Consider the following 27,425-nt stretch of genomic DNA (forward strand, 5'->3'; position numbering starts at 1 on the left):
TGAATATAGAACAGAATAGATTTTATTCTCTCTTATGTGTCATTGGCGGCATTACCAGCAGACCATGCTTTCAATGGTCTCCGTGTGTTAGATTACTTCTCAGGGCTAATCCGTTTATCACCAGAATTCCGTGATATTTAATTACTTCACTATCTATTCATCACTTGTTTTGGTGTCACCTTCTGCTGCTTTTGCTGCTGTCTCTTCTGCTATGATGCCACGATTCCGCCATGCACTCATAAATGTACGTGGATGTACCTGCAAACAGAATAAATGTGTAGAGGAACAACATCTCCTCTACATATGATATTGAGGTGCACGCGATCAAATTTGGCAGGGCACAAAGGAAAAAGGGGTGCCAATGTGTGACCGCTGGCATGCTGAGCAGGCAGAAACTCAGATACGAATGTTCGCATTCGTTTTCAGCCAGATGAAATGTGCACTGATGAAACATTTGATGACCCAGACAACGAACACCACAGTCTGGTGGATAATTCAGACATTTACCCTCCTAAATTTTTGCATAAACCTTACGAACCACCCCGGAAGCCATCGCTGAAGGTACGGTGCCAAGTTCCTTCGAGGACTTGCTAAGCGGTGACGCTCCTCTCTCAACATTCAGTGACCTTGGCAAGGCTAAAGTGACGGTGAATGTGTCCACTTGAACATATAAAAAAAGTGGGAGGGTACTTTTTCTTGTTTTTTAGCATCAATTTATTAAAATGTGTTAGCATTTCAGTCATCACTTTTCCGTTCCACATGCCGATTTACGGCACCTATAACATGACAACACGTAACAAATCAATATTACATCTCATACATCATATTTAAAGGAATACAGAGGGCCATCCAAAAAATTTTCAGATTAAGTGGTCTGATGAAAGTGTGTGTGTCATTTTACCGAATAGCGCGAAAGGTTTTGATGTGTGCGATTTGTTTCCCAGAAAAAAACTCACCTAAACATTGCTCTGCGCGTTCACCCTTAACTCGCCACTCCAGGTATAATGAGGATGAGAAGGTATGATGCCACGTGACAGATGTCGTTATAAGGAGAACTCGTTCTGGTTCGCTCGGCAGTGGGGGTCAGCGGCTTGTCCCTTTGCCCGCCGTAAACCAGTTTTGCAAGTTCTCCCAGAGAATTGGGGATAGAAGGACCGGCCGAATCATTACCGAGCTAGGAGCAAGGCTTTTTCAGAACCCCGAACAGCCGAGTAGCACACGACAGCGGAGTAGCAGACAACATTTCTTTAGACCAATCAGCGAGCGTTCTCCTTATAGCGTCAGCGCGAGGTTCCAGGCAGATCACAGGCTGGTACTGCTCTTCACCACCGTTGCGCACGGTCGCTTTTTGCGGCGTATTTTAAATTCAATTTCTGCGATAATTATAACTCTGTGGTGTGAATTACTTCGCATGGTGCATCTTTAACAGTTTTATAGGAAGAAAACTGGGTGTTAAAAATGACTTCTGTGCTATCTTAAGGTGTCCCACAGACTTCCTGGAGGTCAATTTCAGTACCTGGTGGCAACAAATAGACGCAGTATAGATACCAGCGACGTAATCCAGTTAGGACTGCATTCGGACTCACCCCCATATCAGGAAGGTGCATTATCTGCGATGCTGCTGCTCCACAATACACGCAAAAAAAATAATTAGGAGAGCTTCATAAACTTATGCTTTCACAAAGAATATTTCGGGGTTCCAGTGACATTGAACTTCTTCGGTACCTCGCACAGGAAAGGACCATGTAACGGGATTGGAGGTGCGGTGAAGCGACTTGCAGCAAAGGCTAGCCTTCAGAGACCATTCTAACAGTAAACTCCTTGGGACCTTTTCTTGTGGGCTGAAGAATAGCTACAAAACATATTGCCAATGTCGGTTCCTTATACTGATGTGTCACGGGAGCAGACTCCGTTGAAAACACAATACGAAATGGCCAAAGGTATTCCAGGCACACATGATTTTCATTACTTCGAGGCCCTTTTCACGAGAAAAGTGAAGATATGTGTGATGTCACTGTCTACAACAGCCAAGATGTATAACATCAGGGCGAAGGAATGTTAGGGAGTTTCATCGCCCCCAATGTACCTCCCCAATCATCATCATAAAATAAAGTTGTCATCATAATGCAGTCGCATTTACTTTTTCTTCTTCCTAACTGCTGATAGCACGTTGTTACTCCGCCTCGTCCGATAATGACTTCACTCAAACAAGGTGTATTTTTAATCTGGCGCCACTGTATATTTATTCGTTTTAGCGGGGGCTACATCACACACCAGCAAGGCACTTTCCTGTAGCAACTGTGTTACTTTCAAAAAATCATTGCAAAAAAAACAAGAAAAAGCACCCTCCAATTTTTTAATATGTTCAACTGGACACATTCATCATCATTTTAGCATTGCCATGCTCGTATCGCATTGGCCACATCGATTTTTTCAGCTAGCAATACAGCTAGCTTATCAAATGCTGCATAATTCACAATGCTTTCTTCACTTTTCTTTTATATCCTGAGAAGTAATTTCTAATTTCACATCTAAAATACCTTCAGCCATTTTCCCAGGAGAAGCATTAAAATACACCCCACTTTTAGGACAACCCCATGTGTTTAGCGCCACCTAATGTAAAAATGCCACAGAATGCAGTGAAAATGTTTTGTGGGCGATGGTTTCTCTACGGTGTCAACCAGTAAAAAAAATTTAACAAGGTCCGTGATGGTCTAACCACATGATTGGATCGCTTCATGTAGAATGACCCAGCAGCCAACCGCTCACATGCACTTGGACCACTGTTCCACTGGGAACTTGCAGTGAGACTACACAGAGCTCCATTCCCAGACTCTATATGCTTCACAACAGTCTTCCCTTCAAGCTCACAGCTGGAACCCGCTCGGCTTACATCGCGCTTGCCCATGTCATCATGCAGCTGCTCAACCCAATTCCACAACCATAGTCCAGCTGTCCCTGGGTTAAGGTAACCCGAGTTCTTGTAACTTCGACAGAGCACTCGCCCCATCTAAAATATGAGTGCACAGCATTCGCCTTACCTGACCCGGGCAGCAGTTGGAATACACAACTCGCCTACACTGTCACAAGAAATGCAGCTTCGCGAAATCCTTCAGAGCTATTTTGTCCAAACTAACAAGCAGTGAGAACTGCAGCTGGATGAAATGGTATGACCCAGCTACCATGCAGTTTATTAAAAGGCCTAAACGAATAATTTATTAAATTTCACTGACGAACGCTAAAATAGTCCATAGATTCTTGCACCTCAATGAGCATCAAGATGCACTGCATGACATACTACCTGCGTGTATCCAGCCAGTCCCAGAAGACATCCAACTCCCTCACTAGGTTTGGCACCTTGACCCATCCAGTAGCGAAGTCGGTCAAAATTGATAGCTACTAGCTTCTGGTTGGTTTCATTCGGCATGGGGTCAAAAGAACCAATCTGTTCTATTGGCTCTTCTAGAGGCCGCCGCCGTGAAGACGAAGCAACAATGTGATAAAAGGGTCGGTTCGCACACCCTTTCAGCATCAACTGAATGCGCAATCCCATCACTGCATTGAAACATACACATCATTGCCTTTCCCATAATGTAAACACAAAACTTTGTAAATAATTTATCCCTCCACAGTTTGGCAGTAGAACTCACGTGCTTCACTGTGCACTCGAGACATTATACTGTATCTGCCACACCACAAAAGCCCATGCGTGGTCTCGTGCAAAAGCCTGTCTGAGCAGAACAAGAAAGATGCCCTGATGCTGCTACGTGTCATACGTAGCGAGATACAAGCCCTCGAATACACTCCCGAACGAGGCGCAAATGTCACAGAGCTCAGAGTTGCGCCCATTCCCATTGGCAGTCGTAAGCACGTGACCACACATGCGCAGCCTCACTGGTGGCGGCGAGGGCTGTGATGTCAGAGCCACGAGTTTCGGTATTCACTGTGCCCATTTTCTCCACTTCTATCACTGTGAAACTTTCAATGTAGGTTCACAACGCTGCAAAGAACTGTCTCTTATGTTTATCTGAGAAAACCTGGGATGACCTGTCTCATCCCCTTTAAGTCACTGTAACGTTGCGAGCGTTACCGTGTAACGACGGACCCTCAAGCAAGACGCTCACACTTGGTGTTCGTTTTAAGGAAGAATGTGTAGAGTCCTTTTCTACCTCCTCTTCTTCCGTTTATTTTTTCCATGACACATCGTCTTCGTCACAGTCACATTTTGTAGTTGCCCAATACCTCTGCATTTTTTGCGGCTTCCAAGCAGTCTTAGCTTATTAGCAACTTAGCTCATTTTGGAAATGAACTCTTCTCTTCAGACCAGATCTTTGGCAAGTTATCCCGCTCAGGTCAGGGTCATGATAAGTTAATACTACCGATTGCGGACCAATATCTCTGATAGGTATTTAATCGAAGCTATGGAAACATGTACTTACTCATAGGTGGGCATTTTGGTGACACCTCACTCGCCCTCACCCTCACAAGCACAAAAGCCCTCACTCGCCCTCACGGCCCTCACAAGCGCAAGCCCTCACCCTCACTAGTGCATGCCTTCACTCGCCCTCACCCTCACGGCCCTCAAATGTGTGCCTTTACTGTCCCTCACCCTCACGCCCCCACTTTGGAGTGTTGGCCTCTCCAGCCCTTGCTTGAATCAAATCAATTCAAAGCCCTCACAATCTCACCAACAGAGGCCTTCAACTCATCAGTGGCCTCATGGGGCCTCCACCATCATGCACCTCGTCGCCCAGCACGGACTAACCATCACTTCACCATCACCTCAATTCCTCATACATCTTCCCTCCTCTTAACAGGCCTCACCTTCACCTTCACGGTGGGACTGGTGCTCACACTACGGTTTGGTGAACCGCCCTCAAATATCACAGATATGGTTCTTGTGCCGCGATCACAGCCTTTCCGGCCGCTTTAAAGGGCTCCTGTGCTGCATTATTTGGGAATTCGCAGCCAACACTACCAATGTCCCTGTGGGAAGGTGTACTACATGGTTACAGTTGGGTTGGGCCGGTAGTTGGGCCGCTGCCACCATATCACCAAGCAATCAGTCATCTTAGGACGCTTTGCTGTGTTCTCAGCACGACACAGACGAAACTGCTAGAAACATGCACACCAGCCCTTTAAAGCAGGGAGTCGAACCGAAACGTTTAACGGTCTGGCTCGGGTTTAGGTTCGGCGATAAGGGTTCGGTTCCGGTTCAGCTCCAGAAGGCAATTATAATTGTTCAAACCGGTTCTTTCCAAACGGTTCACTCCACCAACTGGTTCAGGGGCCACGGCCGCGGATGAAGCACAACAGGCAGGTTAAAACCAACTTCCGTGTGTGTGTGTGCTACAGTGCTTGAAGTGGACAGGAAGGCGTCAGTGGTCGTTCGGGATTTTGAAAGAGTTTTTGCGATATGAAAGATTAGATTAAATTAGTAGTAATAAGGCAAGATTAGTAGCGGTTACAAGAGGAGCATAGCCATGAATTACTGGTTTGGGTTGACTTTCCCCGCACGGAGCTCATGCCACGGGGGTTAACTCACCCACTGGGTTGTCCGCAGAATCTCACCAGAAATAACAGTCAACCAAGCCTGCTACCTGGACCTAAGTCATTTAAGTAATTGACATTATTCATTGCCTGCCAGAGTCGCGAATACACGTTAATCAGCTAACGACGCTTCATGGTAGTTGGATTGGAATGGTGCGATTGTGAGCTCGGGGTCTTTATGCATAGAAGGCACGTTATTGTGTCAGCACTGATCGCCGCCGTGCTACCATGTCGGCGTTAGAGTGAAGTTTCTGTGGAACAAAGACAAACCAAGTGCGGACAGGAAGTTCGACACATTTTTGACCCATTGGCGATTTTTAAATACTATGTCAGTATGGTTGTTTTTGCTTCTTTTATTTTAAATCCACAAAGAAACCCAGCTTGTCAAGTACTTTTCATTCTGACCAGCATAAGGGTGGCTTGTGCGGAAAACTTAATGCATTAAACGGAATGGCAGTAACTTCACCTCCTCACCGACCATCATCCCGAATGGCACCGTTTTTTCAACACGTCCGTGTTTTTAACAAGTCGGTGGAAAGAACGATGCCACGCAAGATGATGATTGATGAGGAGCTGAAGTTACCGGCATTCCATTTAATGCATTAAGTTTGCGGTGTGGCTAGCGTATAAGGGGCTTATGTAAGTTCACACGCGCGCTTTGGGAATTATGCTTATGGGGGCTTTTTCAAGCGGGGCTGCCCGTATTTTTTAAAATTTACTTTAAACTAAAGGGCATGTCATGCCAGTTTGTTGCAGCTTTGAGTACACTTCACACAGACAGAGAAAGAGGGATAATTTTTCACAGGTAAGCTCTTTATTTTGAGGAAAAATCTGTTTATTGGTATCGCATGCGTCTGACAACTCGGACTTATTTGCATTGCTACTTCGCTGGTCCCAATACGTACTAAGAAAGTATGTGTGGCTGCTCCTGTAAATCTCAAAACCATGAATTTTTTGTAAACAATGCGCTTGTGCTTGCAGGTTCCCCTCACAGTCGCTCAGCTGTGCCGGAGAACCTACGCCAATTTGTTCCACTGTTCTTTTAATCTGTGAGGTACGGTGGAAGTAAATAAACTGCTGTGTTAAGAGGGGATACGACCTCCGGCGGCCCCATGTATTCTCTATGGGCGAAACAATGCGATCTTTTGCAGCTAATACTGAACCGATTTGGACCAAAATGGCCTTGTTCGATAGATTTTAGAATTTCAAAAAATTTGCATTGGAGACATTTGCAATTTTTTTTTTCAGAAGTTTTTAAAAACCTTACGAAAGCTGCAAAAATTTATAAGTTCGGTCTCTCGCTTTTGGAAGTTCGTAGCTCGTTTACTGTAGCACATATGTGAAATGTAATCAGTAGCATTTACGCGGAATTGTTTCTCGAATATTTACGTGTCCATGTCATGTCTCTCCATGCCTCCAGTTGTTCACAATATTGAAAAAACTTAAGGTATGCACGGCTCCGTGAACTGCCCCGTCCTGCCATCGTACAGTCGCGCCACATTGCTGGTCTGAAGAGAATTTCATATCGTTCCGCGGAATGCAGTCATTGTTCTGGCACCCTATCCCAGAAGGGGTTTCCCCGCAGCGGAAGCGCGAAATTGAGGTCGTGAAACCTGTCTGAAGAGATCCACGTTGAGTAGGTTGTCGCAAAATAATGGGAAGGCCTTGAGTGAGAATAGGGAGAATAGGCGGCATAGACCAGGAAAGCTTTGCTAGACAGCCACACAATATTCGTCTCGCATCGCATGCACGTAAAAAGAACGGTAGGGTTAGGGGAGGTGAGGCACAGCGAGGCCGAGTGGTGTTATCATTCGCTCTCCCGATGTGTTGAAATTGGAAGACAGTTTTCTTTCTTTTTTTAATGAGGTAATATCAAACAGTCAAAGACTGGATTATGGAAAGGCCGAAAAATAAGAAATTCCAAGAGGATGTCTGCGAAATAAATAATTTATGAATAAAACGTTGAAAAAGACTCCACGCAGAAATTCACTTTTTAACAGAACTTTTTCAAAAGAAGCTCTTTCTCTATCCACAGCTGTAAGATCAACCCCAGTACACGAGGGATGCTGCCAAAAAGTGGCATGCGCTGGACAAGGTCATACCAAGTTATTTTAAATGCATAAAAAGCATTTAGCACATTAATTCCCAATACCTGTCCTGAGCACAGCGTTGTGGATCTACCTGATGTAGCAGATGTAACTTTTCGAATATATATTTTTCCTTTCTTGGTGGCCTCTGGCTTTCGATAGTTCAGTCTTCCGAGTTCTCGGGGTCCAATGATGGGTGTGACAGGGGTGTCACATATTACACCCAAAAGAAGGGTGCTTATTGGGTATATTGACTCAAAAAAACGCCAAGTTCTGAAAAAAAAAAAAAAAAAGGCTTGCTCCCAAAATTCACGGAACACTATTTGCACTGATGTACTGCAACCTGCATTTGCAAGTCTGAGCGTCTTAGCTGCCTAGACTCTTGGGGACATGTTTACAAAAAGAAAGTGCCTGGTGGGTGATTGCCACTGAATGACTTGTGCTACCCACTCAATGAATTTTAGAGGAGATGGTGTCGCTCTATATATTTGGCAACCCGAACGTGATTGTCGTCGTGTACAATAAACACTTGCAATAACACAGTCATCTCTACTTTTACTTTTTGTTTTCTGCCTAAGTGATCGAAAGTACGTTATCTAAAGGGAAGTTTAGTGAAACGATTTATTCCCTGTATTAATTCTCAATAATTCTATCCTACTTACTTTGAAGAGCTCATTTTTTATCGCAGTTGGAATAACAATTTCCGTATCTTGGCTTCCTTACTTTTCGACCTTACGGTAATTCGGTTTTCTGGCTTTCCGGCCTGCTGATAGTTCGGTTTTCTGAATTTTCAGCCTTCTGACCGTTTGATGTTTTAATTTTTCGGCCTTTTAAGTTTCGACCTTCTGATATCTTGTCTAGGTTTCGAAGGATACATGTATGTTGTAAGGACCAAATTTAGGTTCACCTGCACATAGGCGCAAAGTAAATAAACTAAAACTCGGTGTCCGCCCATTTCATCGAAAATCGTTTGGTCGAATGCCGTTTGATCGATGCCGTTTGTTGGATAGGCGTTTGTTTTGAAAGGAGTTCAAAGCTCCGTGGTGTGGGTCGTACGCACCTGTTTTTCCGTAAGTTTTGATTCGAGCATACAGTGCAGGCAATCAGTGTCCTCTGCTTTTTTTATTTATTTGTTAGCTTTGTTCAGTCGAATAGGGGAGGCCACTGGTTATTTTAAGATCTTTGCATTTACGAACAACACAGCTGAACAGAAAAGTGGGTACAATCCGACGAATTACACGTATTGAGGAATATGGCCTGACGTTGGGAGCAGCCGACAGTCTGTGCTTCTTCTGGGCACCCTTCTCATTGCTGGCGGCAAATTTAAAGGGAAAGTTCTGAAATCCATATGTGTGCGAAAGCCGCTCGTCTGTGGAAACTATAAGAAGGAAATTTCGCCATGGTACAACAAAACATATTAAATTATCAGCATATAAAGCATTAGTTCCGAGTGGCTCAGGACTAACATCTCCAATTTTTTCTTTTACAAATCAATCAATCAAAACACTAGGAAGGGAGTTGTCTCGGGACAGAAGCCGCCGATATTTCGAACAGAACCTGTTCTTCTTCTGTTCTTCAGAGACTGTTCTTCTTCAACAGTCTCTGTTCGAAATATCGGCGGCTTCTGTCCTGAGGCAACTCCCTCCTACATCTCTACCGATTCGCTGGATTTCTACCAATCTACAATCAAAACATTAGTTCCCCTCATTTAGAGTATGCATCTGCAGTCTTGGATCTCTGCGCATCCACGCTGTCCGAGAAACAAAATAGATAAATAAAGAAGACAAAATGCAAAGGTCTGCTGCACGGCTTATCTTGTCTAGGTTTCGGAGGACTTATTCGGTTAATGTTTGTAGCGACAAATAAATTTAGATTCACTTGCACACAGACGCAAGGTAAATACACTAAATCAGAATAGTCAGTTAAATACAAAATGCGTCCACAAAATGTTCTAGTGTGAGAACTCGGCGCCAAAGAAAAATCAGCAGGTGAATATAAATAAGCGAGGGCCAACGAAATATAACATTTGGACTCCGCGCTGCATCCAGAAAGTCAGACAACCTAAGATAGCAAAACATCAAGAAGTCACCAGATGCAGTCCACAAAGGGACAAAAGGGAAGAATTGGCTTTCGTCGGGACCTCCTTCTTTCTTTGTAGCTGAGTTGACCTTGGCAACTCAAACATGACGTGAGATCCCTGCATCTCAATAGTCAAGGAGGTGACACGTGTTTTTGGGACTACACAATCCTGCGGAGGAGTGAGTTATTTGTACTAAGGGTAATGGTTACAACTTCCTCCAGGCTGAGACCCGTATGTTCGTGTGGCGCCATCTACGAGCGAAAAAATCGTGAATCGGAGATGCCGCCTCACTCGTATCCCCTCTTAACCTCGTATCCCCTCTTAACCTCGTATGTGCAGTCGCTCCTACAGCGAGTGTGATAAGTCATGCATGTGCATGCTCTTCGTGCACAGAGCTTCGAATTTCTGTAAAGAAATACGCTGACAGCTGAACAACTGCAAAGCACTCGTGAGAATAACGTTATTTTAAGATGAGGAATGGGGAGTTTCATCGCCAGGGTACTCCACCCCATTGCTGGTGGTGATGTGGTGAATAAAATAATGATCCCCTTCAGAATAAGGATCGAGGTTGTGTGTTCTGTAATACACACAGAGCCACTCGTAGAACATAATACGATAACGGAAAAAGTCAAACAAGAATCATACAATACCAAACCACATAATAACGAACGAGAACCACGGTACACCACACGAAAACCGAACAACAAACGAAAACAAACAAAAAATATAAAAACGGAAGTACCTTACAATAACAAACAGCGTGAAACCTTTCTGAGCAAAAATAACTAATTTTATAAGTTGACATTCACCGAATGCGTTTTCGGCCTGTGCACGACAGTTAACGACCCCCTATTCGGAATACAGGCAGCGGAGAAGAAAAAGAAGGCAATTACCATTAAAAACTACAGGAACACGGCTGAAGCACGTTTGGAATACATCAGCACACTGATTCCTAAGGAAGATGCATGCTAACCAGCAATGAGGAGCGTTTAAAGTGCAATAAATACTCCAAATCAAATCGCTTCCCATTGTTTCCTATGGGAGCAGCCGGCGCCAGTGGGCCCTTCAACATGGCGGCCAGTTGCCGCACCTCTCTTTCACGCGCCCCTCTCCTATGCGCGATCCAGCCTTTATACATAGAGATCAGTGGTTCCCAATTGGCCGCACCGCACTACATTCGCGCGCGCGGAGCGATTCTTGTGTGGGGGCAGGGTCAAGTGTATGAATTATGTTGTCACTGACTATAGACGTGCACACCAGCCCTATGAAGTGCAGCGTGCCGGTAGTTGGGTCGCTGGCACCATATCACCACGTAATCAGTCCACTTAGGACACTTCGCTGTGTCCCCAGCACGATGTGGACGAGATTGCTAAAAACGTGCACGCCACCCCTTTAAACTGCACCATGCCTATATGTACACTTGTCGGATGGCTGAGCCGCAAACACAACAGAGTGGTCTCTGCGGACCTTTTCTTCTCGTTGTCTTCTTTATCAATAAATAGATACTGTCCACCCCCACACACATACAAAAAGTAAAAATTATAATGCGTTTCACTGCGGTCAGTCATAAAGAGCCTTCATACGGTTTAACACTCATGCTCATCTCATCCATGAGGGTCATCAAAGGTAGGCCTATGGTCTGCGGCACAACATCATGGTGAGAGATGCTGTCATGACTCATGCATGAGAGACATGAAGTTGGTGAGTGCCTTCAGAACATACGTCGTAGCCTTTTAAGCCTCATCGGTGAGTGCATTCACCGTAGGCCTCATGCATATAGCGCCGTCAATAGGCTTCACGTTCCTGAAGGCCTCACGGGTGAGTGCCTTCATAACTTGCGCATGTCTCACATGCCTCATTTGACCTCATTTCTGAATGCACTCATACCGGCCTCACACCCCTCACCGGTGACTTCACTCACACAGACCTGGCGCCCCTCAGACCTCATGAGTGCACTCACGGATCGCCTCATCGCAAGCTTGCCCTCACTCACCCTCACCTCAAGGGCGTGAGGTTAGGGTAGGGGGCACTCATGAGCGCCCTCATGAGTGAGTTCGCCCAGCTATGACTGTACTTGCACATCATCAAGCATTTTGAATAATCATACTCTTCTCTTTTTTTTTTTCTTTTTTTAACCTCAGCATGGCTTTAGGAAGGGACACTCATGCGATACGTGGTTGGCAGCATTTGTTAATGATTTAAAGCTCAATCCTTAATCTCGATTCAGGTTATCCAATGGATGAACATTTTTTCGATTGTGCTGAAGCTCTCCATAATACACGACCACCCTCTCGCCAAATAATCCTCATTTAAATATCAACTCCACTGCTATTCATTGGATTCATAGCCTTTTGTCTAACCGTAGGAAGTGTTTTCTTGCAAATGATACCTTGTACAATTTTCTAGTCTGGCTTTTCTCTGGTTTATTTATATTATCTTCCTTCGTCGCTTAATTCTATAATACATCTTTTTGCTGACAACAGCATTATTTATAGAAAGATATCTTCCACAGTGGATTCTTTCCTACTTCAAAATGGCCTGTCAAAAATCTCAAACAGCTGTAACGTATGATAAGCAGCAGAGAAAGCACAGACAAGGGTGAGTAAAACAGAGACAGGACGGGACGGCTGCTAACTTTCAACTACGTTTCTTACTTCACAGGAAAGTCCTTTTATACCAGAGGAATCATAAACCGCACGTCGAAGGCATAACACGTCTTACCTTAGCCTTACCTTAATCAAATCTAACAGGCAGTCTAACCCTGTATTCACACGAGTCAGTTTTCTGCCGGCAGCAAGTCTGGAAGGAGTGAGAGGATATCCGAGATAAACGAGGTCACTACGCGTCTGAAGACGTCCCCTCGTTCTCTAGCATTCACACGAGTCATTTTCCCGGCGGCTGTCACTTTTCCGATCCCTTCTGTATTCGCGCTTGCATAACCTCTGTGTCTAGCGCAGGATGGACTAATGTAAGAAAAAACTTGAGCCCCTTGTGGATGATTCAGATGCATTCACGTGAGAGACAGGACAAGATACGGGCCAAAGAATAGGTTCCGAAGAAGCGCTATGGAATGTAAAACAGCATTAACCCAAATCTCCGTGTGGACGACCCAAACACCTGTCGGAGTATTTTGATAATAGACGTTGTCACATTTGGTTTTATTTTCCACTAATGAACCGTATCCCGATGCTGAGCATCAATATAGGCACGACAGCGTGCTGACAAGTGATGGACTGGCGATGAAGCTGTGATGTCGAGCTACAGGTAGTTAATAATTAATTAAATTAAATTAAATCAATTTTTATTTTCCTTTCAGTAGGACGAGTAGCTTCCAATTATTATGTTTTTATGCATGTATTGGAAAGGTGCAAGCGAACGATTATGTGTAGTCAACGTCTGTCCAGCGAAAGAAATATCCGCGTTTATAAAATTAATGCTTTGTATTCCGTGTCTGTTTCGTCTCACGTAGAGAAAAAGCTTCCTATGCAACACTACATTGTAAGCATCTATCTATGCGTTGCATAATTGTTCCAAAGCTGCTGCGCCGGTGTGTCGTTGCACCACTTTCGCGGTAAAGCCAAGCATCGTTGGCGTTCCAATTCAGAATTGGCCATAGTACAGTGAATGTCGTTGTATGGGACACATACAGAACAATCCTCATGAAATAAAAAGCAAGCGCGATAAGTATCCTTTGCGTTACCTTCTCCTTCTGCCGGCAGCAGACGCCATCGGTCGTCAGAATCTGTGCCGGGAGGACAGGATATCCGGCTGCCTCCGACTGCCCCTCCGGAGATCAGAAAGTGGTGACGTGGCAAAGAGCGCCGGTCACGTGGCACCAGAGAGCAGTGATGTTCCCTGCCGCCTGAGCGTCAGCCGGCAGAAAACTGACTCGTGTGAATACAGGGTAATTACCAAAAAACCCAAACAAGACAGTCATTAATACATTATGGATTAGCACTAACTACCCCGCACTGTTTCTGTAGTGAACTCGAACAGCTGTACTGGCTGGTTCATTTCACCTAATACTGACAAGTACAAAATAGTATTGTTCACCTTACCTTATTTAGTTTACCTTACCTTAGTACTACCTTATATTTGGGGTTATGACTTTTCAGGTTAAATGCCTTTACTGGATTCGGGAGGGAAAAATCGGGTGCTATTTTTTAATCTGTAATTCTGGGTGAAATTGGGTCCTATTGATACATTCGGGTGCTATCGGGTTATTATGTTATGCTTTCTGGCCAGCTAACCACCTGTGTTTAAAGTGCATATATTGGTCAAGCATACATGCCTCGTGATTTCTAGAGTCTAGCACCACATGTTGTAACATCAAATGTGCTTCCCATACTTATTGTTTCAGTCAAATAATATCTACAACACACATTCATTCATACAAACCGCTAGTAAATAGTGCATGTGATACGTGGCAGAACCTGATACATGATTGGAATTTGGAGAGAAATCGGGTTTAACCCGAACTGGTCCTGTATTGATTCGGGAGGGGATAATTGAGGATAATTGGGTTTAACCCGAAGAAGTCGGACCTACTTATATTCTTACCACATCGCTAACTTACCAGTTTTGCATGTTAACATGTTTGAATACCTACTGACATGTTCAACCTAAAACAACATCTCGAGTCCTGAAGGAGAATTTTCTAACATATTCTTATCACATTTAACTATGAAAATAAGTTTTGTCAAACTTAAGTATGACCCCAATTAAATTATACAGTCGTGCCTCGTTAATATGGACCCCGATATAGACAGCTTGAATTATGGATAGGGAGTGACTTTTTCGGGTTAAACCTGATTCCGCCCGGTTATTCACTCCCGAACTGACCTCCGACCAATTCGGGTTAAACCCGATTTCTCCCCGAATTCCAGTCACTATGAAATCCTTAAGTGACGTTTCCACTGAAGACGCACAAAGGTGTAACACATGTAAGAATGGGTCACTTACATTCCCAGCAATACACCCATGTGTGTCAACACTGTCTATGCCTTCGGGAATTACCGCTGGAAGGTCACGATCCCGCAAAAAAACAAAAAAGAGAGATTAGGAAATGACTTAATAGACAAGAGGAGAAACAAAAACACCAGATAACACCCGAAGGCACAATTATCGCCCGATTTCTCCCCGAATTACAGATTTAAAAATAGCGCCTGATTTTTACCCCCCGAATCTGAGAAACGCATTTAACCCGAAAAAGTCACTCTCTAATTATGGACCACTTTTCTGAGAACGGATCTTGTTCGATGCATTTACATCTCATTAATAGGGAAATTAGCTTTTCAGACAATGGACAGTGCAAAAAGCCACCAACACTATGGAAGCCTATTTATTTCTGTCCTGCTATTATCGACAGCACCGATACGGAAGGAGCTTCGGTCAACTTTTTCAAGTATTTCTCGGCATGGTACAGGAAACTAGGACGGTCTAAGTGCTATCTTGTATAGAGCCAAGAAATCCTTTTCTTTCGTATTTCCGTATTTGTTAGGTCAACAACTGAGGCATCGAAGAGATGAGGGTATTTAGGGACGACATGACATAGGACGATTCTCGAATGGTCCGCATCACATCATAGCTGTTCCAGACACATAGGAAGATTTAACCTACACGCTAGTAACACGTGCCTCAGACCCCGAGATTATGGACAACGAAAACACACACATGAACTAAGTATCTAGCACACTCGGAGAACAAGGAGCAGTCAAAACAGGGACAAAAAGACACGAGGACACACAAACAGAGGCTCCACTATCAACAAGTTTTTACTGTACAGCACAAGCACATTTATAAACAATGGTAGTTGTTTTGGTGCCTGTTTGGTGTTGTTTTGGTACCTGTTTTGACTGCTCCTTCTTTTCCGAGTCATGTACCAACAAGCCCATCAAGCTACTCTAGTTATCTAGCACAGCTGAACTTCACTAGAAAGATAGCAAAAATTTAAAGAAAAGCAACAAGGTCAAGGCAAACAAGCCATCAACTTCCCCGAAGATGAGCTGAAGGTCACAGAAGGCTTGCTAACGCAGTTCACACAGGAATGGTCTCTCTCTCAATAGCTTTAAAGTGCCACTACGGACTAAATCTCTTCTCTTCAGAATCCTACCAAAGTTATGTTACTGAAATCTTCTTGTCTCACTTTACATTCCTGCAAAATATTTTGGCTCTATGTTATGCAAAAGCCAGAGAAGATTAATTTCTATTTTTGAGAACTGTGACGTCATGCCGGCTCTCATCTGGCAACGTTGTTGCCCTTTGCGTCTTCCGGGGGCTCACTTTTTGCACTCCGTTAGCGGAGCCCCACGTGACATACCTTCCGACCGCTCCGACCTTCAAGAGAACACGAGGAGGGAGAAGACATCTCTCCCATTTTCTCCTCTTTCGATCAGCATCACACGACTTCTCCACCATGTGACCCTCCTGGACGCCGGCGTCATTGCTAGGAGACGAGTGCTCTCTCCAGAACATGACATCATTGCAATTTGTGGGCTTATGATTACGTCAGCTGCTCCTCGTGTCATCGGAACTTGTGGAGGCTCAGCAGATCTTCAAAAATTGACAGAAATGCACAGTGTTCGTAAACAGCATTGCAATTTCTCGTATAGAATCCTTGAGACACCTTCTTTTTATGAAGTAAATAAGATAAACGCTGTTTTCCAAGGCCGGAGTGGCACTTCAAGTTCAGATCTGACAATCTTAACAGTAGTACTCTGCCACAAAGGGGTGCAACTATTGCGGTTTTAAAGATGTTTGACAATTCTGATGTACGATCCTTATTTTTTACTTTTAGGATGTGCTTCCTTAAACGGTCATTTAAACAACTTTTACTCTGCCCAACATAGCACAACCCTTCAAGCCAACAAAATCTGATATACAACATTTGACTGGCAAGTGACAAAATTGTTATTATCTTTTTGCACAAAGTTGAAGGCTTTTCAGAAGGGGTGGGGGCATCTAGATTTCTTGAACACAATGTTAATTTGAAATTTTGAAGCAACAGTCAACAAATTATGTGATACAATATGATAATAAGGAATCACAACGCGGTTAGTGGCCAAAGCAGTATTTTGTGCAGCCGGATGGAGTATGCTGACAACATTTTAAAAGTGTGCGACAAAAGGAGCTGGGAGTACCCAGCTTCATGCAGACGATCCATTTGACAATTAACAGAAGGTAAAAGCTAATGCACACACGTCCTTGCAAACCCTTGTGCACCTTGTGCGAAAGAAAACATCCAAACAATCTTGTCACTTGCCAGTTAAATGTTGCACATGAAACTCTGTTGGCTTGCAGGTTGTGCTATATTGGAGAGAGTAAAAGATGTTTAAATGACAGTTTGGGGGAGCACGCTCTAAAAGTAGAACATGAGGGTCGTACACAGGAAATTGTCAAACATCTTGAGGACTGCAATGGTTGCAGCCCTTTGTGACAGAGTACCATTTTTAAAGCGGGAGAATCATATCTAAACCGACGGCTATTAAGAGAGGCACTCTCAATCTGTTCCTGTGGTAACGGCGTCAGCAAGCCTTCTGTGACTATCGACTCCTCGTTGGGGAAGTTTTTGTTTCCTTTAAATTTTGTTCCTCTTTCTAGTAAAGTTCAGCTGTGTTTGGGGATCTGTCCATGTGTGTGTGTTTTCATAGTCCCTAGTCTCTGGGTTTTAAAAATATGAATTCTAGTCACCAGCTAGCTTCTTTCACTGTTTATTCTGTTGTCCAACCCTTCATGATCAATTAATTGCAGCCAAATTTGCTTTCCCATATTATGTTAAAACACCCGAAGTGCCCCTTCTTTTATTTTCCTTTCTACCTTCTACCAAGTGGGGACTGGAATGACCTTTTGGCATTCATAGCTTCAATCACTGACACAGTTAAGGAGCAATGAAGGACCCGACAAAAAATATGTCAGGAGAAGTAGAAATTAGGACTATAAACCCTGGGATATATATTCGCACGAAAGGCATGACACAATCCTGATGCGCGAGAGAGCTTTAAATGTCGCGGAAAGGGGAAGCTCCTTCCATTGGCTGCCAGTCATGTCAGTCACCCAACTGTGAGGCCTCCTTTTGCCTTTCTTTCTTTTCATAATTGCATTTTGCACTTCCCTTCCAACGCTTTCTGATCGGTCGTTCTAGCTAGCAGACGATTCTCGCCAGCCAATAAAGAGCGCTAACTGACTTGATGTCACCACACGGAAGGAGTATCATTGGCGAGATCGCTGCCATGTGAACGTTCTTGTCAACTAGTTTTTTCAGGAAACTAGTTGACAAGAACGTTCACACTTTTTGCACGAAATTTGCACTTCCCAAAGGAAATATTTTGCGTGACAGTTCCTAAAGGTAGTATGCTCATTACGTGGTAAAAAGTATATGTTCCACGTGCCTTCCGTGCTCAGGAAGCATTATTAAAACACTGTTTGTTTTGTTCCTCCTCATCTGAACTGGTCGTACATTGGCTATGTCATGTTGCTGTGGCCATAATAATAATAATAACAGGGATTAGATTTACATGTAAGGTGAGTCAGCCTATTTGTGTGGCGACATGCTGCATGGCTGTGGCCATGTTTGATTTATTGCGTGTTGTTTTATGTTGTTGCATTATTTTATTTGTTCCACTTTGTTAAGGAATATCCTTAGGAAGGAGTGTGTATCGTACAATAAATTACCGTAACTTGCACATATCGTAACAGCGAACATAAAATTGGTAGCATGATTTTGTGTCAATTCCTGCTCAAGGTCTTCATGTGGCCTTATAATTAGCGAATGTTTAACAGGGCTCTTGAACATTAAAGGTCTAACTGTATGCAAATTTTATAGCTAACTTTTTTTTCTGCTATTCTTGCGTGACCTTTACTGAGACAGTACCTTGGGATGGCTCTGGATGCAAAGTTTTGACTTGACTGCACCATACGTGTAAAATTCGAAGAAGCAGGAAAGCTGTTACTACAGCCTTGGACAGGCTCTCAACAACGCACCTCTTGTCCAATGGGAACAGAGGGGGCACTGATACAATTGGACACATTCTGTTCTCGTTCTCTGGTTTAAGCACTGGAGAGTCTTACCTATGTAACTGACGGTCTCAAAATATCTTCGGCTTGTGGATTTGACGGTATAAACGCCAAAATACTGAAAAGTACAAAAAGGAGATCCAGCGAGTTTCTGGCAGTCATTTTTTCGCAATCGCTCTTGTCCAGCATTGTCCCTCTAGACTGGCGCTTGGGGAGAGTTGTGCCAATTTTTAAAGGAGGGGACCGTAGTGAACCATTGAATTACAGACCCATTTCTCTGACAAGTGTTCCTTCCAAAATTCTTGAACACATAATCTATTCAAATCTTTCTTCATTCTTGGAAGCCCATTCTTTCTTTTATCAACACCAACACGGATTCCGTAAGAAATACTCTTGTGAAACCCAACTTGCCAGCTTCGTTCATGACCTACAAACTGGCCTGGATAATAGGGTGGAGACAGACGCTATCTTCCTCGACCTCAAAAAGGCGTTCGATAAGGTATCTCACACGGGTCTTCTTTATAAATTATCTCGTTTAAACCTTCCCCCATCTCTCTTAACCTGGATCGAGCAGTTCCTATCCTGCCGTAAACAAGCCACGATAGTTAATGGTACCTTATCATCTTTCTGTTCTGTCACATCGGGTGTCCCTCAGGGCACCGTTCTAGGCCCGTTATTATTCCTCATATACATTAACGACCTCCCCACCAACATCACTTCAAAAATTCGGCTTTTCGCAGACGACTGTGTGGTGTACCGAGCAATATCGAGTATATCAGACCAGGTCATATTACAACGCGGTCTTAACTTAATTGGTGAATGGTGCAAAGTCTGGCAAATGGAACTTAGCTTGCCGAAGTGCGTATTTGTTCGTTTCACCCGTTCCGCTCAACCTGTAACTGTTACCTACTCTATATCCAATCATTTTCTTTTCCCTTCCGCATCATGCAAGTACCTGGGCCTTACCTTTTCATCTAACTTTTCATGGAAGGACCATATCTTAGCCATCTGTAAGAGGGCCAATTGCTCACTTGCTTTCCTTCGACGCAACATAAGACAAGCGCCCTCAAATGTTAAAATAATTGCATATAATACTCTGGTTCGACCTCAGTTGGAGTATGCAGCCTCGATATGGGATCCCCATCAGTCATATTTGGAAACACTTGTTGAGTCAGTCCAGAACCGGTGCGTCCGCTTCATCCTATAGGACTATTCCATTCAATCAAGTGTGTCCTTAATGAAACTTAATCTAGGTCTTCCCTCTTTGACATTAAGGAGGAAGTACCTTCGGATCTGCTTATTCCACAAATTCTTCTACACTACATCCCTGAGTCAGCTATACATCATTCGGGCCCGGTATATTTCTCATCGCACCGATCACAGTCTGAAAGTATCACGTACTATCTCTCGCACCGAGTCCCTCAGACACTCTTTCATACCGCTCGCCGAAACCGAGTGGAACTCACTCCCACAGAACACTGTTGACATCGCAGGTCCCCTAACCTTCCGCAGGCATTTACTTTCCCATTTGTTTCATTAATAACTCTGTTGTCACATAGACCTCCTTCCCTAGGTCTGCTGTGCCCAGTGTACCATCGTTATTGCATTGAATTACTATTGTTATTATTGTTATAATTCTTGTTTGTTCTCCTTTTAAACTAATAGTGTGCAAAGGCTGTTGTTAGTTTTTTCTTTATCGTTTACCCATGTAATGACCCTTAGTGGTCCCTTGGGTTTTGGAATAATAAATAAATAAATAATAAATAAATAAACCAGCCAAGGGAATACAATAAACAACATTTTTTGTGCAAGGAACAAAATTTCAGGTCCTATAGCTTGTATAGCTTTCACAATACAGAATGTAGCCAATAGACGATTTCAGAAGATCTCAGTGCTCCCTGTGTACACATTGCATTCTGGCAAATTGCTGGACTGAACCATCTTTCACGTTTCGTTTTCGTTGACCTTGACTGCTCATGGACAATCAGAAAGAGAGAGCCGAGAGAGAAGGAACCGAAACGGCTGGAGACAATCTCCTCCTTTGTTTCCAGCAAGTTCCCATACTTCAAAGCGGCGCTAAGTCCTTTGGGATTTTCTCAAATCACCTATTGTGTCAGCATGCCCTCTGTTGCTCTACATCCTGCATCAAACGCCTTCTGCAACTTCTTACTTTGTTTGACCTTGTTCCAAAGCCCTTCCACATACTCTAAACATATTTTTATTCATGATATGCAGTCATGTCTCGCTTATTCAGAGTTCAGATATCCGGAAAACTCGTTATCCAGACTACATTACCGGGAGATTTACTACACCGACCATTGAATTTTGTCATGGTTCGACCCACGTTTCCACTTTTTTCTTTCAATTTCTATTCTATTCTACGAGGGGTGTTCAAGTCAAACCGGGACTTTCTGTCTCCTGAGTGTATAAATGGCTCGCGCTACTTCTTTTTCGTCATTCTCACACGTGACAGGCTTCTGCGTTCACCACGTGGTGGTCCAAAGTTTGTGCAAAACAGAAGACACGTGCTGGACAAGATGGCCGACAACGAGGTGAGTAGCGCACATCGAACAGCGAATTGTCACAAAGTTTCTCGTGAATGAAGGCGTAAAGTCATCTGAAATTCACAGAAGGCTTCAGGCTCAGTATGGCCACGATACACTTAGCCGCAGCAAAGCGTTTGAGTGGTGCAAACAGTTCCGAGACGGCCGTACATCAGTGCAAGACGATCCCAGCCGGGGCGGCTCAGAGTCCAGTGTCAGAGTTCCTGAAAATATCCAACTTGTGGAGCGCCTGATCCTCAAGGACCGAAGGATAACATGTCTCGAACTGGCTCGAAAGACGGATCTCTCTGTGGGAACGTTGAACACTATCATTCATGAACACCTCCAGTTTCGGAAAGTTAGTGCCCGAGGCAGCTCTCCGTGTTTGACCGGCAGAGAAGACTGGAAATCTCCCAAGAGCTAAGGTACTGTTTCGACACTGAAGGACAGATCGCAAAAATTGTACTCGCGAAAAAAAAAAAGAAAAGAAAAGCATAGTATTGACCAGATACACTCTGTCAATGGACCTATTTCACAATGGCCTATGCCAGTGTTTCTCAAACAGTGGGCCGCTATCCCCAGGGGGGTCGTGACAGATTCAGCGGGGGGTCGCGAATCGGCTCAGAAACTATGAAGAAGAGATGTCCATGGACCATGCTCTGCCCACTATTCTACGTCCCAAAAAACTCGTAGTAGCGGACCACAATATCAACCGTCCAATTACATTTAAGTGTCGGTTTTGTGCATTACTATTCATGTGCTGAAATCGAAAAGCTTGTGGCATCGCGAAATCAAGGGGGGAGGGGGGTAGTTCGGATGGGTCGCAGGGTAGCAAAGTTTGGGAACCACTCGCCTATGTGGGTCCGCATGACCTTGAGGCACCGGAGAGGGTTATCCCCATCTTCACTAGATGGCGCAGTACGGGGACGACAGAAATGGGGACCAGTGGGGAGACCGCACGAATGGCGTGAGCTCATCGGTCCCACTCCGGACCGGTTTTAATCCTGTTTAAGCCTTCCTCCTTTAAGCTTGGTTCACTGGAGAGTCACTAGAATACGACGTGTATGTTAAAAAGGTCCGTTAAGTAGTCACAAAGCAAAAAAAAGTATTAAGTAAAGTATGTACCCTTTTATTTTCACATTTGTCCTTCGTTCTTGGAGCCAGTCCTGGTTGCGCAAAGCCTGAATAGCGAAGCAGTAGCAAAGCAATGAGACAGTCATTTTGTTGGTTGGTGTAAAAAAGGAAGATATGGAGATGTTGGCCCCAATGACGTAAAAGTTGGGACAAAAGTTTACGGAACACACGAGCGGCGTACTTTTTCTTTGGTGTGACACCCTAGCGGCTGGCGGAAACGGGTGACTTCACTGCTTCGGAGGAGTGGAAGTGTGCACTGTTAGAGAGACACAGTAGTTCTGGTGTCACTTGGATGTTTCTGGGAAGTGGAAGCTACCGCTGTGTGTCGCTAACAGCGCAGCCTTCCACCCCTCCGAAACAGTGAACTCACTCGCTTCCGCCAGCCGCTAGGGTGTCGCGCCGAAGAAGAAGTACGCCGCTAGCGTCTTCCGTAAACTTTCGTCCCAACCTGTACATATGTACCAGATGTCAAAGGTTTCCCTCTCACCTACATGTTCTACTCCGACTGACCTTTGGTTGGCATATAGCTCGTGACTACCCAGAATTTTCTCCTGATCCCTATCCGCTCCTTGCACCACGCAGGTGGAGCCAGCGTCGTATGTCCCCTACCGGCACTGTGCAAAATGTTGGGTAGTGAACGGTGCGTATCCTCGTTTGCTTTGACTACGCGATTTGGCTGTGTTGCAGCTGTTCCTGCTCCACTTAGCCTTAAAAATAGCTAAAGTTGCTGATTTTTGTTATGACACAGTTTCTGGTCCATGAACTTCCTGGACAAATTTTTCGACAAAGTAGCGCTGTCAAAGGGTCAAGGATCTGTGACTGCACATCACTCGACTAGTGCTGAAGGTGTCCCAGTGCATTGTCCCAATGTGTGCTGGTTTGGAACTATGCCAAAATCGCTGACTTTTGCGAAATTCTATTTCCACACGCACGTAATCTCAGTAGCTGTCGGTTTGTTGAATTGTTATGTTATGATTGAACGGTTATGGTATTGTTATAGATATGGGGGGGGGGGATATGTAGAGTTAAAACACGTGGAGAGGTAGGCCACAGCTACGTTGGTCACTGGGTTTGTATAAACTATTCACAAACGGTACAGGTGATAATAAATTTCGATTAAAATTGCCATGGATACTGAGCTGGCGTTTCGTTGGCCTGGTGGGTGTCTGGCATCAAAGAAATTATATCAGTGAGAGCTCATTGCACAACTTTAATAGTACACTCTGCAGAAACGTTCAACAAAAACGAAAATTTTGAAAATGCTGCAGAACTACACAGTAATTTTTATACCTTCTTTCATTGAACAGTAGACATGACAGCACCTTTAGCTTAATATATTGCGTAAGGTCTTTTTAGCTTGTCGCTTCGATAGCCCTGTAATGAGAGGGGTGGATTTTCACATATTTTGCTGTACAGTTAATAGTGAGTTAACGTACACTGTCGCCTTTGTGCACGTAAGGGACATTGTTGGTGGTTCTTCGCACGCGCAAGACATAAGCAGGGCTTTGCGCACTGCGCAGAACCAAGACGCTATCCCTTACGTACGCAAAAGGCCACAGCGTACGGCATGCTAAGAACTCACTATTATTTATTATGGGCCCTTCCTATAAGGATGACCGTGTAGCAACGCAATTTCACCTCACCCACGAATTCCACAAAGAGTGTATCAAAAGAGAACACCAACCCATCCGTCAGAAACCAGGAAAAAATAAAACCCACCGCAAAAAAAAAAAAAAAGAAACGAAGGAAATTAAAAGAAAACCGTAAAAATGTAAAACCCACTGGAGAAACTGGGAGTATTCGACTCCTCCTGTATTTGGGCAAGGTTTGCCTGGCAGGCTTGTCGCGTCTCATCAGTGTTGTACCCGTTACCGAAATATGCTATCGCGATACCGATACCCGTTACTTGAGTAAAAAGTATCGAAATACCGATATCGATACTTCTTTTTTAAAGTAACGAAGTACCACTACCGTTACTAAAAAAAGTAACGCGATACTTTGGGCGATACTTTTGTTTGAAATACGGATATGGCGCAACACGGAAATATGCTTACGTGAACAGTTTTGCAGCGAAAAGACAGCATATTTCATATGTAGCTCGGAAACGTTATGCTTGACTTTTATCAATAGCTGTTTCTTGAAATCGTCCCCTGCCATCCTTGCAAGCCGTGGTGTCTCCGGCAGCTGACAGAGGCCAGTGTGACAATTAAGTAAGTGTCAGGCCCACACAAACCATGGAGTCCAATGACCCAGGAATCCTTCCGAAGTTAACAATGCCACAGTATATGTGGGCGTGACTCAGTGTTACACGGCAGCTTAGCAGTGGAATCCAGAGCGCACTGTCAAAATCTTGACCTCTGTTCGTTGACCTCAACTCTTTTGTTGAACACAGCGTGGTTATTTCCTTCAGTTTCAAAGAAAAACGGTGAACACGTGTCTGGTATAATTTCATAATTCCGGTTACGGAGCACGTAGGCGTGTCCACAAGCTTCTTGTCGAGGGCAATAACAATGAATAAGAGTAAGAAATATGGTCGGTGAAGAAAGGGTGGGGCACTAAAAAGTATCGGTATCGGTAACGATGCGTTACCATAAATTTGTAACGGAAATACTTTTCCGATACCCACTTAAGATAGTATCGCGATACGCACTCCGATACCGAAAAAGTATCGATTACTGTAACGGCGTTACTTGTAACGGCGATACGTACAACACTGCGTCTCATACATGTTTGATTACAAAAAATTACGAACACGCAGTGTGACTTTGTCTAACCTAGAGCCTCTAAATAAAGGTGCGCTGTACTGAGCGATTGTAATGAGCTTCACTTTAGTGGATACCATTTAGCAAGACAAGCCTAACCAAAGGAAAGTAGGAGAGCCACTCCGAAGTTAGTACCCAAATGTTAACACGTGGCTGGTAGAGGGCGCTTCAGCTGCTGGAGAAACTCTATACGCTTCGTGCAAAGCATCCGCCACGCCGTGGACAATCCTGGCGGCAGCCATAACAACTTGTTGTGTGATGCATAATGTAAAAACCCCCGAGACTAGGGAACACGAAGGGAGAGACACAACACGAAGTCCCATTTTTTCATTGTTGTGTGAGTCCGCTCGGTTCTCGAGGGCTATTCGTACGCTTCCAATATTCACCTTGCTTCGGTGACGCCACGCCCGAGTTGATAGCTGCTAAAAGTAATGCCGTAGCGCACAAACTGTTGTGTCGTTGGGTGCACAAATACGTACGAGAAAGCCGGGCGTAGCAAAAAAATGGTCCCTGGTTGTGTGGGCAGAAAAATGGTCCCACATGTACCTGCGCGCCCAAAAATACAGGGGCGTGGTTGCGGATAACTGATGAAACAAATCACAGCAGACCGAGTGTTACCACTCGCTCTCCCCATTCGTTGAAAAACGAGCCATAGGCCTTTTTCATCTGTTAATAGATAATAAAATCTGCAGGTCATTCAATGAGTAACATAAAAGCGACATCATTCGCAGCACTAGTTCGCTAGCGATATCGTTCCCTGGATGCTAGTATTTTTCTACTGTTGGTCAGACACGAGTTTTGAGTTTATAAGTTTGAGCTTCATTGTAAAAGAAGAAAAGAAAAGGAGACACGAGTTTTACAATTGTCCCTTGCACCTTTTCGGTGTTGATGTTTATGGACAATAAAAGCTGTTGCCCTCTCATTCGGTGATTCATTGGCTTTTCAACTTCGTTTCTGCTGAAGATACGGTTCATCGGCATAGAAAGTATGGCAGAACAACTGTAAAACCTGTCTGACCAACAATAGGAAAACACTGGCTTGAATTGGGAACTACATCCAACGACCCCCCCCCCCCCCCCCCCCGTACAACAAGTGCGAAGTGGCAGCCCGGCTAGTGAGCTCAGTGCCAGCATTTATGTGTGTTTTTTTTTGTTGGTACGAATATACAGAAGGTAATGTACCCCTTTGCTTACTCCTCTGTAATCCCTCCTGTTATAAAAGAACGCAGGTTCCATTTTTCGCACATATCTGTAAGAAATCTCATTATCTGTACCCCACAAAAAAAGAGAGAGAGAGGAACAGAAGCAACAGTCGGCAATGCGCTCAATACAGCCGGTGCAGCGAATGTAATCGCTTTCCCGCCAAATCCACATGAAGTGGACAGGAGTAGAAGACGGGTGTGGGCCGTGAAACGTACGTGTCACAAAATAAGCTACTCCATGAATTCCGTCTTCTTTAGGCCAATGATCCTAATTGATTGCCGTAATCAGACCGTATATTGTTCGTGATGTATGTTCTCAATTCAGACATGAACTTCCAACTAGCTTGGACCTTGTCGCTTTGTACCGCTCAGGTAATGAGACTTCTGCATCCTTTTGGTGTGGGTGCAACCTTTGCAAGATTACTGTAAAAGGTATAAAAGAAAACACACGCACGTTCGGTGCGCAGGAAGAAAAGCTAAAAAAATTGTAATAACGCTGACAAACCTGCTTCTGCATATGGTCTTATGCCTTATTGACCGCTGAGGACAGAAATTAGTCGTTCGCAGTTTAAAGCGATTGAAACCGGCAAAATTACACAACCGATTCACACATTTTTGATCTGCATGACTCCCGCCACATACACTTTTGACTGGTTCCGATATCGGACGTCTAACACAAAAAGTTCGCATTCCCACCGCTACGTGGCCACGCAAAGCTCCACCTTTAGTCTGTGCACGAGGCATATTGCAAGGACTGGATATTGTTATCTGGTGACCTCTATCATACCTGTTATCTTGTAGGTGTCTCTTCTCACTGGTCAGAAAATCGGTGTTGCAGTTGCGACATGTCATATAGCAAGCATTGATAGCGGCACCCAGTGTTGCCAAATTTGGGGAAAAGTCGCTAAATTTAGCGGATTTCGGGGTGTGTTTAGCGACAAAATTTTGTATTTGGAATTAGCGGATTTTTTGGTGACTTTCTTACATGAGAATCCAGAAGATGTGGGTTCGACTCCTACAGCTGGCTAACCTTTTCAGTGACTTTCATCTTTCATC

General features: G+C 44.2%; 1 protein-coding gene across 1 annotated transcript; it reads right to left on the reverse strand.

The window, feature by feature from the left end:
* Positions 1 to 27,236, reverse strand: LOC135388531 (small ribosomal subunit protein bS16m-like). The gene is made up of 4 exons (XM_064618130.1): positions 27,157 to 27,236; positions 22,917 to 23,020; positions 3,302 to 3,555; positions 1 to 258 (listed from the first exon to the last, which is right to left on the reverse strand). Exons 1-4 carry the CDS (start codon positions 27,219 to 27,221, stop codon positions 154 to 156), a joined length of 528 nt encoding a protein of 175 aa, XP_064474200.1. The 5' UTR covers positions 27,222 to 27,236; the 3' UTR covers positions 1 to 153.
* Positions 27,237 to 27,425: the final 189 nt, after the last annotated feature.

This window comes from Ornithodoros turicata, chromosome 3 (assembly GCF_037126465.1).
Source record: "Ornithodoros turicata isolate Travis chromosome 3, ASM3712646v1, whole genome shotgun sequence".
In the NCBI taxonomy this organism is placed as follows: domain Eukaryota; kingdom Metazoa; phylum Arthropoda; class Arachnida; order Ixodida; family Argasidae; genus Ornithodoros; species Ornithodoros turicata.

What these genes read in the sequence shown, in the direction of transcription:
- LOC135388531 (XM_064618130.1), bottom strand. Translation starts at nt 27,221, where the DNA reads ATGACATGTCGCAACTGCAACACCGATTTTCTGACCAGTGAGAAGAGA. An exon ending in GAGCTATATGCCAACCAAAG is followed by an intron (nt 3,556 to 22,916) that starts GTCAGTCGGAGT and finishes GTTTCAATGCAG; the next exon opens with TGATGGGATTGCGCATTCAG. An exon ending in GACTGGCTGGATACACGCAG is followed by an intron (nt 259 to 3,301) that starts GTAGTATGTCAT and finishes TTCTGTTTGCAG; the next exon opens with GTACATCCACGTACATTTAT.